Here is a 15,976-nt window from a genome sequence, read left to right as displayed (position 1 = left end):
GTCATGTATGTAAATAGAATAGTTTATTTAAATGTTGTACAGTCCTTTAGAATATAATTTGTCTTTTATCTAGTGGGCGTCTTATTACGTTGCATGATAACTACTATTCTAGTGAAAATAACTTACGCGTAATGCAAGTATGAAACTAGAACGGCACTTGCACGTTGTAAGTTTATATTGAATAATACTAAGCGCCACTTGCACCATGCCACTAACCCGGGGTTAACCCGTTAAACCAGTGACAAGTTGTACTGGTAACTATGGTAACTCCAGGCCTAACCCGTTAACCCCGGGTTAGTGGGATGGTGCAAGTGGCGCTAACTAAGATAATATATCTGTAACACAAACTACAGGGCCTACAATAATTTATAATAAAATCCATTTTTATTAGTTCTTAATTTATTTTGTAGTATTGTTTCTTTAATATAGCGCCAGTAGAATTATAATTACTATTTTGACCCCAAATTACAACCCCGTATCTGATATGTTATTGCACGCATGCATAATACTCCACCGCATGTACTAACGCCCGTGTGGTACAGACGGCCGCACGTGTATTTAAGAACTTGTGTCGCGCGCACGTGTTACAGGAGGAGTATGAGAGCAACGTGCGGACTGCACTGTACCTGGTCGCCGTCGCTGGTAGACTGTTAGAAAATGATGATAATAATGAGGTAGGTTATTATTTATCAAATTATCATTATCACTTTTTTTTTATTAGCCTATGTGTGTGTCACACTGCTGGGCAAAGGCCTCCCCTCTTCCTTTCCATTATTATCACTACACCTTATAAAACACAGTCCCCCGCCGGGTCTGTCCGTTTGTGTGTATCTATGTTCGCGATAAACTCGAAAACTACTGAATGGATTTTCATGCAGTTTTCACCTATCAATAGAGTGATTCTGTAGGAAGGTTTAGGGTGTATTTGTTAAGGTTTTGTGTAACCCTTACGAAGCCGGCGCGGGTCGCTAGTATTTCATACTTCTTGATCTTCGCTGTCTTGATCTCCGAAACAACCAAGAAATTATCACGGGTGCCTAATTTCTTTGGACCCATTTTTGATGAATCGCTTCTGGTGACATTTCTTGACATTTCTGGTGGTTTGTTTCACAAAGTACTAATTTCTTCTACTTTGTTCTGTATTAGCTAAACGTTTATGTAATACCCATTAATATGAATGTATATCTCTAGGAAACCACAAGCGCAGTAAGAAGAGCAATCTTCAGGCTACGCGACGCGAGGCTACGGTCCGGACAGACCCTGTTACATCTGGCCGCGGACAGGCGGACGCCGGTCGACGACTTCCATACCAGCGATGTGTGCCAGTAAGTATACCTATGCAAGAAAGTGCCGTGAGAAACTCTTCTTTAGGCTACGGGACGCTAGAGATTACGGTCGGGGCAGACGCGCTTAACCTGACGGCAATTGATGTCAACGCAAAATCGTGACAACGACGCCAGAGACGGCATTTGACGTCGATCGTTTTTTGCTGAATAATCTACTGAATAACGCCCCCCCCCCCCCACTTTTAGGTTGGCATTATTTATTCACAAAACGAAATTTTACCCCCGTGGCGTCAGTGGCACGGGAAATGGATGCGCCGTTTGGCGTTCAAAAGGTTAAGCGGAAAGGTTTTTCCGATTGAATAAAAATGTCTTGGATGTAACCACGCCTTGTAGTTTTGTACTCCCAGTCGTAAAATAGCATGGTCACTTTATAAATGAATTCATCCATAACGTGTCCAGACATTTATTTGATCTGGGTTTACTTTTTGCAACCAGCTAACTATTTGTAACCAGTTTGCTAAAGTCGTGTATTCTGCAGGTTCCCTTGTCCGCGAACAACACGGTTGTTGCTGGATTGCGGTGTTGAAATGGATGCGGCGGACGACGCGCGACGCACTGCGCTGCACGTGGCGCTCATCTCCTACCAGCTCATACCAGGTAGGTGTCTAATCTAAATATTGTGAAAGTATATATTTTTTTTATTCAGAGCCCACTATGTCCCACTGCTGGACCTCCCCCCTCTTTTTCCACTCGTCTCTGTTTTGTGCTATATCTGGCCAGCCTCTCAAAAAGGAGTCTAAGTTACCCCGCCATCGCCGACGAGGTCTGACGTATCCCCGGTTAGACTATAATAACTATATCTGTATTCATTTTATTCTCGAGCCTTTTGAGCCATTTTATCCTTTTCGCCGCCAGTACTTGATTTAAGCTAGTACATTTCGTGCCCCACACGCCAAGACTTCATATCAAGTCGTGGTTTTGATCAGGTTTCTTTACGTGCAATTTAGAGACGTGGCGTTGATGACACTTCATTATTTCATTAACGTGGCGGCGAAAAGGTTAAAGACATTATAGGGATTCAATTCAACTCGCTTATTAGACTCCCGTAATTAAGTTGAATGAAGCGAAATAAACTGTGAGTATTGATTATCAATGTGAGATTTTTTGTCATGTCAAACAGGCATTTAAAAACGAATAATATAAGTAACTATAGTCTCTCAAGCCCTTTCCGTCAGTAGAAAAAAGCGGCAAATTTAGAAATGTAGGCGCGATGGATTATCGTCTTATCGTCATGAATTTCGCGAAGTTGTATGAAAGACTATGGGTCGGTTGCACCAAGCGTTCGCTAAATTTGTTTGTATGGGAAGTTTCATAGATCTCTACTGCGTGAAATTGATCAGTTTGTTAACTGTGGTTGGTGCAACTGACCCTATAAATGTTTTGTTTGAGCAGACACGAGAGCACAGTGGGCAGCATCGCTGCGCAGCGTGGTGTTCGAGTTGCTGGCGCGCGGCGCGCACGCGGACGCCGTCGACTGCGACGGCATCACCCCGCTCGTCGCTGCCATAGGTGGTGAGTCATCCTACATAATGCAGGCGCTAAAGTTTGGGTCGCAGGGATTGAGCTAGACAAAAAACAACTTTGAGGCTTTAAATTTAGAATTTAATTTGATTGTCATTACGAATGTGGAGCGGGAAGTAGGGCAGCAAGTAAACAACACGAGTATTGCCTAAATACTGACATTTAAAGCTTGAACACGCCAAAACGTGGGCACATAAAATTACAAATAAATAGAAAATAAAGGTCTAATGGAGCGAAATATATATTGAATATAATTGAAAATATTATAGTTTATCATGCTAATATACTAGACTATCATTTCAGCCTCAGGATTTGACATGTCACAGACTTCGTGATGACCAGGACACATGCACTTTGCACGACATGATTACTGTATGTTTAAGTAGTCCAAGCCAGAGTTATTTGCGGATAAGTTGATAATATAACTTTAACAGGTGTCTTTTTCAAATATTCATTGATATGGGCCCAGTCCATTGCCATCCGACTTCATTTATTACCATCCGCCAAAAGTACCCTTTTGGCATTTTCGGCATGTCTATCATGTTAATACCCCTTCGTCACTGTTATAGTGTAATGACAACACGATGAATGCTACCAAAATAGTAACTGTGAGCTGTGGCTTCTTTAAAATAGGTTTAGGTCATTTTCGCAAATGTTTCTTGCATACATTTCTATAGTCAATGTCCCTTATGCGAATCAATTAACGGCGTCGCTTGATGCAATCACAAGTAGCTGGCTCAACCAATAAATAATGGGGATACTTAGCATTATTTTTATCTTGCAATCTTCGGGAATGTATTAGCAACTCATACAAGTCAAAATTTTTATTTTGTGTATTGCTTGAAGTTTGTATTTCTATAGAACCATCGTCTAACACCTAACACGCTCAAATACGTTACAAATGATCAAACGTTTTAATATCCTATATTTTGCATACAAATTTCATTTAGCACCACTATTTTGGGAGCAGATAAGCTCTTGCTAGCTCTTAATCTAACTTGACTTCTCTTTTTGTACATAAATTTGAGATATTTGTACGTTTTTGGCAACATAAGAAAATATAGGTTTCGGTCTTTATGTAAGAACGCTGTATGTTCCTAGTTTCTTTTTTTTTCTCATTTGTATCTCGTGTTTTTCTGCTTTCTGGTTGTCTTTCCATTCATTGACGTCTCCGCAACATTTCAAAAACACAAAAACTAATCGATCCTCGTTATATTAACATTTTCACAAGTTTCTTTAGCCTAATCGACTTTTCCAATGCTATTGGTGCAAAGTGATTTCGCTCCGTTATTGTTTAAAGCTCGTTATCATGAAAACGAATCATAGAATTAACAACTATTGTGGTATCATATGTTCCTCATGCTATAGCGATTTTAATTTAAGTAAAGAAATAAAATTTAACCACCGTTTTGGCGTGTTCAAGCTTTATTCAGAAAAGCATACCTATTTATATACTTAGTTACATTATTAGAGACACGTACAAAACATAACTCCTCACACGAATGTTATATAGTTTCTGTGGGTCTCACAAGACGTTTAAATCAACTATTTTGGTAGCTATTTCAACCAAATTATGTACAAAATATTTTTATGTGGGTTACTGAGCTACTTTGAAACTATAAAAGAACTAGGGATTTTTTTTAAAGTTTTTCTTTTCTGTGACTATAATTTCAGTATTGTCAAGTGTGAGATATCTGAAATTCTAAAATAAAGGAACACAAATTAGTAAACTTTAGCTGCTTTTCTATTTTTTCTGTTATAAAATGAATTTATCTTATAACACTATATGCACGAGTGTAATTCTCCCAACTTTCCGGTCAAAATTGTATTATGTTGCCATTTAGCTCCGGATCATACCTATTATAAGATTAAAACGAATCATCTCTCCCCAGGTCCAGCCGAGACCGTGGTCCGCGCCGCGCTGTCCCCGCGCCTCTCCTGCCTCGCCGCCGCCGCGCTCGCGCTGCACCGGCGCCGCTACCCGCCCTCGCAGACCCCGAGGGTGCTGCACTCCTTCCTAGAGATGCACGGCGTCAAACCAGCCAAGGAGTGTTGAGAGCACCACCCGAGACATCACCAGTGCTTGTACCCTTTCGGGAAAGTTTGAGGATACGCTCACTAGGACCGGGCATGTTATGTGCGATGAACCGTATAGGGGGGTCACGCATCCGAGCGGGTGTAGGGAGTAGGCCTCGGTGTAGGTGCGATTAGTTAGTAACATCGCCCACACTGTCAATCGGTGGGCCTTATGCCACCGATGTACAGTTAGGTGTTGATGTTTGTACGAGACTATTGAAGGAATAGACGGACGCGCAAAGTAGTGTCAAATGGGTAAATACACATATGTTTTAATTGGTACCTACACATGGGTAACAACAGTACAGTTAGTAAAACTATTAGCTTAGCAACCCTCCACACATTTGAATGCAACCCTGCGCCCATTTTGAAAATTTGTCCGTTATTTAATTGTATACCTTATTACACAAAGCATCAGGTCTAAATTAGAAGTCATTCGAAAGGAACAAGCACTCATGATAGTCCCCAATTAATTTAAGAATATTTCAAGCTAAATTTTACAAACTCGTATCTCTGACTCTTAAGAAAGAAAAATGGAATTCAATAAAAAAAGTAATTATGAAATACGAGTTTCTAAAAGTTATAATAATGCCTCTGAAGAGGTTTTTAAATAATTGTTCGTTGCCATTTCATGAAAGTGAAATAGTACTTTATCAATGAGATGTAAAGTCTAAAATTGATCGACAAATGTACATATATCGATAGGCGATGGTGTCTTGTAAATATTTTGTTGGCACACGAAAAACGACTTTATTTCTATGTTCCTTAAGTTTTAAATTTAAGTCTTGACTATCACGAAATCTTTACGATGGAATTGTTAATGATAGCAAAGATTGTTTGGTTGTGTAAGGATGTAAATTATAAGATAAAGATAAGTCTAAGTAAAAGATAAAATATTCACTATTTTCTTTAAAGTTATACAGCTAAAAATTGCCAAACGTTAACTTTTGGCAACCAGAGTAACCACATAATGTACGGAGCCGTTCAGCGCCATCTGTCTAATGAGAGACAGGAAAAACCTACGCTGGCGCCATCTATGCAAACCTTTGACAGTTACCAACCCCATTCGAAGCACGAATTGATCTTGAACTTTACACATCTTATGCAATCAAATAATCTTTGATAGCTTATCTAAATGTAAATGCAATCTATGGACTTATTATTGTTTTAATATTTCTCGACGCAATATCGCGTCGCGACTTTTTTTTTGTCCGATGTAAAGCATTTATCTCGGAATTTGTGTATTTTTACTAAAAATATATTAATTATAGAACACAGGGTTATATGTGTTCAAGTTTTAAATGTGGCTCAAAATGTTTAATTTAATTGTAGGGGTCAAGTTACATGTGATAATGTAGTTATAATGTAGGGTAAGCTCCAGTGTAGTTATGAGAGCATTATTATGAACTAGATATAGTGCATAATTATTTTCCAACGTATTTTCACGGAAACGTACTAGCGTGTCTTGGTATTTCAGTCAGTCTCGGTACAAAAAGTACTGACGTTGACTGAAGTAGCATGACAAAAACGAACGTTTCCGAGAAAATACGATGGAAAACAATTATGCACTACTTCTGTACAAGAATAAGCGTTGTTAAGTCAGTAACTTTTAAATTTCCTATTTTGTTACCAAATTTTTAAAGGTTTTGATTACGATCTGTCGAGACCGTCTAATCTTAAACAATGACTATCATTAGATACCGCAAAGAAAAAACAAGTAAAGTTATTTCGAGATTATAATTATAACCAAAATATGACGAAAATTGAAAAAATATTTTTTTTAGATACCATGTCAGTGGCAAATAAGCTTACTACCCGCTTGATGTTAAGCAGTCTACGTAGCCTATGTACGCCTGCAACTCCAGAGGAGGTACAATACATATACGTTGCCGATCCTAACACTCCGCACCCTCGTTGAGCTCTGCAAACTGAAAGTCTATAAGCACTTATGAACGCCATATACTGAGTTCAAAACTAATAACCATAATTGTATGGTCATAATAGTTGCTGACTTTAACTACGTTAGTTTTTGTAAAAACTTGTTCAAAAAATGCTCATAAAGCGTATCCAGATTCGCAAATATAATCCCAATTTGATTTATTTTCTTACGCACTGATTTCAATTTCAGATTGGTATAATATTTTACATATCTGTATACGCTTCTTATCAGATTGAAGAGTTGAGTTTTAGTTTCGACCGCTCAAGCGTGGGTCTTTAAGACCCTATTTATTGTGGTCACATTGAATTAGCCCTACATTTTACAACTCTCAATATTCTCAGTACAATAGATGTGTTAGAATAGTCTAGCATTGAAATTTGATTAATTATAAATAAAAATAATTGACACAATCAATAGTATTGGCCTGCCTCATAGTTTTGTCACTTTCAAGACTCAAAATAGTCCATTGCTCACTAAAGAGGGCGCTGTTTTTAAGCGTGTCATTACAGCGCCATCTGTTAAGCTTTGTGCTGGTTTTAACCTTTTTAGGGTTCTGTAGGCAAATAGTATTAAAAAAATACATTACTCAAATAAACGCGACCAAATGAGGCGACCGAAAATATATTGTAAATAAAATTGAATAGAGTATATAGTATAGTTTTGATGGTAGCTTGTTATATATTACATAGTAACGAACGCACAGAAGCGACTATTGTATGTATAGATTCATGCCATATCATCAATTAAAAAATATTTTAAAATGCTTAATATAGTAAAGGCCTTACCTAAATATTGTCCCAATGAAATAACTTAGAACATATGCGAATTACATATAAAATTATTCGAGTCAACTGTACATTGGTTTTTCATAGTATTTTCAGATTTTCACAGAACTGGTTATTTCAAATATTTTCATTTACGATTAAGATTTTATTCAACGACCTTTTTATCATTTCTAGTCAAAAATCTTAGTTTTATTAAAATTTTCTCTGTAAATAAATACTAAAATATTTGTTATTATATGCAAAAATATGACATTTATTAAACTGACGTGAATTATTTTTGTACATCATTCACTATTTTTGTAACACCGAACAATATCGTACTATTCGTACTTATTAGAATGGAGGTACCTGTTTGTCAAATAAATAAACATATATTATGTAACATTATAATATTCGAAAACTAATGTATTCTATACAATTCTCAGATATTTTTGCATTACCTATTCTAAAGTTATTTTGATCAGATTAGTAACATTAGGACGTTAATATGTGTCAAAAGTGTTAAAATTTTAGTCTTAAAATAAGAAACGAAATATCGCACAAATCCAGACTGGTAACGCTGCTAGTTTTTAAATAGGTACCAACGCTAGTGAAAAAAAAACTTGATGTATTTCGTTGGTTATTCCCATTATTACCCACTTAAAGCTAATTAATTCTCTGAAATGCCAAATAAGATTACTGCCCTCCTAAGCTAAAAAGCGGTATTTGCATTAAATTTTCATTGAAAATATGTACGTCCTTTTAGCTTAGGAGGTCAGAATAAACCTTTTGACATAGCTTTACAAATGTTAAAAAAGTACACTCTTTCGTCTAATGCAAATTTGTGTTCGTTATTTTACTATTCGTAGCGGTATGTATACCGTAAAACCGTATTTCGCATTCGTTTAACCTTTGGACTTACATTATTATATATTAGGTCATTACCTATGAAATTGGCGTTTTGTTCGGAGAATTTCAACGAAACACGAATTTCCATACAATTAATTTTGCGGATATTTTTTTGATGGCTAATTCAAACCAAACAAAATTTTTCCAGTAATTTTTGACACCTTTAAGGTATGTTTTCAATATCTCCATTTCTTGAAAATTGGTACCATTAGAAAAATATAAGTAATTTTAATACTCGAACCGACAGCACATGAAAAGACCTATTTTCAAGGCTTAATTCTGAACACTTAACAATAAAAAATAACAATTAATTGTATGTAAAATCGTTGTTTATTGAGTGCACTGTAGTTTTATTGTAATTGTGTATGTACTTATGTAAAAAAAAAAAAACTAGGATCAGACTTATATCTATGAACAAAAACGCCAATTTCATAGGTAAGGACCTAATAATAGGAAATTAAAAAAAAAATGCAGTATGGTTACCTATAAACACATTTTTCACAAATGACCAGTCATTTGCAGGCAGCATATTTGATTGTGACAGCGAATCTGATATTGTACCATCACGTTCCGCGATTGTTGCGCCATTTAGGGTCCCAACTAAATTGGTTGTTCAATACTTACGCTATAGAATGTCCAATTTAGCAAGAACCCTAAATGGCATATTCCCGTGTGGTGACTACATGTACATGGTAGGATATCTAGAGAGACTAGGTAATAACTGTTAGACAGTTTTGGAAACTGTAAAATGATTGTATATAAGATTATTTATCTGTGCAGATAGACGGCGGAATATTTTGTCAACTGTGCGACAAATAAAATGTTGGATCAAAATGTAGTTTCGTTTTTTTTTCTCTCCACGTAATATTCCATAATTATAAAATGACTTGTCATTGTCATAAACCGAATAATAAACATGACGTGATATTTGTGAACTACACATTATTATATGACTTGGAACTCTGGTGGCCGTTTAAGAAGTGTAACACTCTTACGGTAGATGTCGCTGGGGTCCCCTCGACCTATATGGTGGAAAGATTTACTGGCTATGGATGAGGTCTTGGTGGCTCAGATGGCAGAGCGCTGGAGTATCGATCCAGAGGCCGTGAGTTCAAGTCTCGCCCAAGACAGTATTTTTTCCACTTTTAAATATATTCTAAGCTTAACTACACTACATATTACATGATATGATATTACTAACCGCAACTGCAGTTATGCTCTTTTGTGTCAGTGAAAAATAAAACTTTTCATCATATGCATATCGTAAACATTATAACGTGTTTTACGTGCATTGTACTATTACAAAACGTTTCGCGTGCACTGTTAATGTTATTGTTAGTGTATAAAATTGAGAAGTGGAATTGGTGTATTGAAGTAACTGATTTACCGCCATCTAGCACGCTCTTATTTTTTCATCACACGTGCTCGTAAAAGGTGTGATATTACACGCTGGCTATGCAGGCCGTAAATCTTAAATTTCGACCTAGTGCTTGAATGTATTTTTTCATCACACTTGCTAGGCGATTAATCGACATGCTGAATCGTAGGTACAGTAAAAATATGGGTGTAGGCAATTTACTCAGAAATATGTCCCATAGTTCTTAATTCACTGACATAAGAGTTATGGGACATATTTTTGAGATGATTTGTACACCCATATTTTTACAGTTGACTGTACAATTGTGTATTTTAATACACAATTGTACCTACCGCCCTTAGGCGGTAAACAAGAATTTAAGAATGAGTGTGAATTGAAGCCCGAAGCCGATTAGGGGTACACGATAAGTCCTTATTATCAACTAGTCTCGACGTAAACGTAAACGCCCGGCGCGGCGTCGGCGGTAGTCCCTCGGAATGCGCCCTGCCTTTCTCGGATTCTCGCCTCACTCCAAATTGGATATTTCGGCCATTGTCAAACCAGACTGCATTTTACGACTTTCATGTCATTTCGTAACTTTCAGTGCTTTTGATCGCTGTAGAAGGTTCTTAGTGTAGGCGTTAACTAAGCATAGTTTACCTACATGTATGTAGAGGCACGTAAAGGGTATATTATTGAAGGTATGTTTATTTCTGCGCGTATTTCCCTAAATAGATAGATAGATAGATAAATCATTTATTTGACAGCTGCAATGACACACAATATAAATTTACACACATCATAACAAAAAAAAAACAATAATTATTACACTAACAAAGAAAATTGAGTTACAAAGAAAATAGCATAGAAATGATTAGGTACAAAAGTAAAAAATTATAAAAGTAGGTATGTACAAACTGTGTGCGTTGCAGCAGGACAAAAGGGTCACGGCTCAGTGATACGCTTCGCTCTTTCGAGCAAAGCACTGATTTTCTGCCGGAACCCAGGTCACAACAAAGAATAGAAGAATAAATTTGATTTTACGAGCTTACACGTGCGTTACTTTTCCCTAAATTTGGTAGGTATATACGCTCGTATAAAACGCTAGTCTGTAACTGCCCTAAGCATGGAGCGAAAAGACGTGTGACATTATATTAGGTATTATGATATTTATACTTATTTATGAACCTAAAATTGTTACCCAAAGAGCTTACGCTTACCGAACCACACATCCAAATACCTAATTGGACTTGCATTTTGGTCAGCCAAACGCCAAACCTTGCCATGCGAAAATGTTAATTTGATAGTTTTAAGTAAAGAGAAGTCATTGGATGCACCAAGTTATGACCAGGGATTAATATGGTAATAAAGGTATTACCTAACGCCGGTAGCATCAGGGAGGGGCTCAGACACTTTCAGTTTCTATGGCACAGTCGAGTCGCGAGCACGCGTCACTTTACGCAACGAAGTCCTACCCGGTCCGACCCGCATTCGAATGACATACATTTTATTACCTATCTTATCCATTACGACATACATATTAGTCAAATTTTAAATTAAAGTCTACAATATTACGCAATAAATATAGAAAATAAAACTGTAAATAATCGTGTTGGAAAATTCGTAAATAATCGATTCACCATAAAGTTTTCGCGCCATTTCGCCAGCGCGCCGTTTCGAAATTTAAAAAGTTGAGTAAATATTGGGTGTTTTATGATAGACGGTACGTGCTTGATAAAACATTAAAATATCTGGGTCACTGTGTTACTTTTTATTTGTCTTTTATAACTATGTGCAGGACCAAGTGTTTTATAAATGTGTTGCGTGATGTGTTTGTTTAGTGAAGGTATATTATCGGAGGCACCATCTGTCGAAAAGTGAGTATACATTTTTTTTCATCATTTAAAAAACCTTACTTTATTTCCTCAGATGTTATACAATTTTTTTTTTAATTTCTATGGGCGGTATATGTAGAGCTAACTTAACAATTTTTATTTTTATTTTCTATTCATAGTGTTGACATTTATGTAACTAAAAAGAGGTATTTGCATTTAGTTTTCTTTGAAAATACGGCCTTTTAGTTTAGGAGGGCAGCATAATTGGCGGTGTAGAGCTAACTTAACAAAATGTAAATTGAATAAATAACATTAAATATTTAGCTGATTCTATTAATTTATGCTTAGTTAGACCCAATCACACAGAGTACTAATTAAAATAACGAAATAGGTAATTGCCGTTCTTTTTAATTGCTAAACGAAATCTCATGTTCTATTAGCATATTTCGTAAAGTTACACCAAGTAGTTTTGTAATATTCATAAAAATATGTAAAATAGTGTTTTTAGAATCAAACTAGTTACACTATAATTGCCCTAGGGACGTTAGTACTCTTTATTATACTGTGGCATTACCTAAATGTCAACAGCTTTTTACCTGTGTATTTGATTACATGTTTGGAGCTCAATAAATGAGTCATTAATAAAAACCCTGGCAACCACTTTTGACAAAAGGCAGGGTAATTCCGTCAGTTTACAGTCCAGTGCCAGTTTCCGTCCACTTGACGGATTAGCAAATTAATACATTTCATTTTTAATTTGCTACTTGCGAATTATATTTTTTATGTAGATAGATAAATTGTTTAGATATTAAGGATTGCAATAAATCCAAATTTGCGCAGCAATGAAGGTTTATATTCAAATTTCGTCAAGTGGACGAAAACCAGCGCAATTTAATGACCATATTTAAAATTTTAAATGAAGTACCTACCTATGGAATATGGAATGAGGAGTGCGTTCGTCTCTCGAGAAAGACGCACTCCTTATTCCTTCAATCACACATTAGTGAGGGAAGTAGTGTCACCCAATGTATGGGACTTGCAAATTTTGGTATCGGATGAATTCACTTGGCACAGATGAAGTATACGTAAAGCTAAGCCAATCCAGCCCGGTAGCCACTTCCTGGTGGGTAGGCAGAGGAGCATCCAAAGTTACACGCCTTCTATCGGCTTCTATTTACCTACCACCTCGAGTTTGGTATCATTTCCAGATAAATCGGGCATGAGGAATTCATATTTGAGACATTTAATGTACAGTTTAATAGAAAAAAAAATATAAATATTGATGCTGAAATCAAAATCGGTTTGCTATTTTTTTTATGCAACTATTACCAGCCGAAACTACAAATGCTAGAAAGTTGAAATTTGCACACCAGGTTACATTTATAATGTGTACAAGAGATAAGAAGCGATTTTGAAAAATTCAAACCCTAAGAGGGTTAAAAAGGGGATGAAAATTTGTATGGGGTTCATGTATTATTTTAAGCTAGGAATTTCAAACTTCGTTGAATGATATATTATTGAAATAGAAGAAAACTAATTTCAGCGTTTTTGAAAATTCATCCCCTAAGGTGGCGAAATAGGGGTTGAAAATTTGTATGGAGATCAAAATTTTTTTCGAGTGTGGGGGCTTGAAACTTTTTATATGCGCATATTATTAGAATACAAGAAAAGTATTTTCAGCGTTTTTAAAAAATCATCCTCTAACGGGGTTATGAAGGAGTTGAAAGCTTGAATCCATTACTAATTACTGACTGCCCCCCCCTGCCTACCTGCCAGGGGGTGGCGGATGTCTACCGGGCTCAATTAGCTTAGCTTTACGTATATTACATCTGTGCTAAGTGAATTCATCCGATACCAAAATTTGCACCTTATGACACTACTTCCCATACTACATGCTATAGTTGGTCAAACCAATTTGTCAGTCAGTAAGAACCAGGAAAAGTATACTTACTCATCATTTTCTTTTGGGTGCTAGTACTCGTGTAAGACAAAGATGATTCTCTCTGTCTATGATTGAAATGAGACAGTCCTTTGACAAACTATATCTGCCATGGCTCCATTATCTCATAATCGCCGACTTCTGGTCTAGTGCCGTATAACGGAACAATTATATCATTGTCTTGTCAGTCTCACGGCAGACTCATTGCATTGACAACAAAATAATAAAGAATACTATCGTTGGGTTTCTCATAAGTTTTCTGAAGTAATGTCATATGCAAATACAAATACAAATACAAATACAAATACTTTATTAATAACGCCAAGTTACATGTCAGGTACAGTCTATATCTAATTTAAAATTAGATAAATTAAATTGAATTGTATCATTATTTGATTTAAATATTACAGTAAAACATTAAAATACTGACTAGAAAGTTATATAGTAGGGAGTTGGTAGAAATCGTTTACAGAATAAAATATATGACTAAGAAGCCACTTGCGTAATCTAGCTTTGAAGACCACCGCAGAAGTTGCATCTCTTTTTATTTCGTTAGGTAGTCTGTTATACACAGACGGGCCCGAGATGTATACCGACTTTTCTGATTTGCGCAGTTTGTGTGCGGGAGTGACGAGGAGATGGGCAAGCTTGTTGCTACGCATCGCGCGGGATTCGTTCACACCTCGTTGTCTAAACGCATCGTAGTGTTTATATGTAAAGAGAGCAACTTGGAAAATGTGCTCACAGGGAAGAGGCAAAATATCCAATTCTTTAAATAACTCCCTGCACGACACGTCATCAGGCACACCCACAATAGCGCGTACCGCCCGCTTCTGCATCCTGAAGACTCGATCGGCATCGGCAGCACGCGCCCACAGCTCCACACCGTAGGTGATGTATAGCCATCAGGGTCGTCTTAAACTATGTTGGGGCCCCTGGGCACATAAGAATTTGGGGCCCTTTTGGAAAGTAAAGAAAGCTAATTAACTAGCATTTTTCTACTATGATCTTCTATTTATTATGGGTAATCAAATATACTGTTACTGTCTGTCCTTCGGGGCCCCCTGAAGATGGGGGCCCTGGGCACGGGCCCCTTACGCCCTTATAGTAAAGACGGTACTAGTAGGTATACAACAATTGTTGGTTGTATGTGTGTATGTATAAGTCGCTATGTACTTATTTGATCACCATAAGAAAGAAAGATCACCAAAGAGCCATATTTTTACCTCTCTCAGATAGTTAAGTAGGTACCTACTAAGTTCTTTTACAGTCTGGCAAAAAAGAGTAGAAATTAAGTGGCAATACTGCATGTAGTATCGTCCCTTTCAAATCAATTTATATAAGAGAACGGGACGACACTACAGTGTTGCCACTTTTTAATTTCTACTCTTTTTTGCCAGGCTGTAGATCGTAGCAATTTTTTTTGTCATATATCTTGTAGGTACTTAGAAGTAAGTATATGACGTACCTATAGCAAAGGCATCAAAAATGTGTCAAAGAAAAGAATAAGAGACGGTAATAAAGCGCTATGCAAAACATACGGATTTGAGACCGCGGTGGCGCATCGCCCACACTGATAACAGTAATTTACTGTACATCGGTGGACATTATGCCTTTTGTAATAAGGTCCACCGATGTACAGTTAGGAGTGTTACTATTTGTACTAAAATGAATAGCAATATGACTTTGTACCGTAGACCGGGGTGACTTTGGAAAATTTGGGGTTACTTTGATAGATTTAAAACGGCCATAGAATTATCATTATTCATTATTTACTGAAAATGTTCCTGTAACTAGTTAGATTACTATATATTCATATTCACCTACTGTAAAAAATCTCGCATAAATATATATTATGGCTTAAAAACTATAATTTTAAAGTCGCCCCTGCATTTGAAAGTCACCCCGGTCAATGGTATAGCTACAGATTGACAGTCTTTATTATATAGTTGTCAAGCGCCTGTTTTTGCTGATCTATAAATGATACGGTTCCGAGCGGATGTGATGCCTCGGATTCTGGAATGTACGCTACGTTGTCTATTGGTTGTCTTCTGTAGAATTGTCTTTTTCTATTTATCCTTCTGACGAGCCACGTCCTAGTACAGTGAGCTGAGAAATTGCATGGATAGGTAAATTATGAATGAATTCATTGATAAGGTCGCCATGCACTTTTGCGGCTGATGGTACATAGGCCTTAATTAACTTTTGACTCTTTGTCAACTAGACTGTTAAATTTAAGCTGGCAAAATTTGAAAGCCGGCCGTCAGAAGGCTATTTTTTACGTGGTTGT

The 15,976-nt window shown here is 36.7% G+C and overlaps 2 protein-coding genes across 2 annotated transcripts in view; both read left to right on the top strand.

Annotated features, from left to right (window-relative positions):
- The window catches only part of LOC134798457 (protein fem-1 homolog B), a 28,168-nt gene extending 18,779 nt beyond the window's left edge, over positions 1-9,389 (top strand). The window contains exons 10-14 of the mRNA XM_063770898.1: positions 591-674; positions 1,192-1,325; positions 1,825-1,943; positions 2,739-2,858; positions 4,760-9,389. Of these exons, the coding sequence (XP_063626968.1) occupies positions 591-674; positions 1,192-1,325; positions 1,825-1,943; positions 2,739-2,858; positions 4,760-4,923 (621 nt within the window). The 3' untranslated portion in view covers positions 4,924-9,389. The remainder of the gene's footprint in view (positions 1-590; positions 675-1,191; positions 1,326-1,824; positions 1,944-2,738; positions 2,859-4,759) is intronic.
- A 166-nt stretch (positions 9,390-9,555) lies between these two features.
- Positions 9,556-15,976, top strand: part of LOC134798056 (uncharacterized) — a 92,421-nt gene continuing 86,000 nt past the window's right edge. Inside the window, exons 1-2 of the mRNA XM_063770383.1 lie at positions 9,556-9,685; positions 11,773-11,789. Of these exons, the coding sequence (XP_063626453.1) occupies positions 9,556-9,685; positions 11,773-11,789 (147 nt within the window). The remainder of the gene's footprint in view (positions 9,686-11,772; positions 11,790-15,976) is intronic.

The sequence above is a fragment of the Cydia splendana genome, chromosome 16, assembly GCF_910591565.1.
Source record: "Cydia splendana chromosome 16, ilCydSple1.2, whole genome shotgun sequence".
Classification (NCBI taxonomy): domain Eukaryota; kingdom Metazoa; phylum Arthropoda; class Insecta; order Lepidoptera; family Tortricidae; genus Cydia; species Cydia splendana.
The sequence above is the reverse complement of the archived record's forward strand: the minus strand, read 5'-3'. Positions and strand labels throughout refer to the sequence as shown.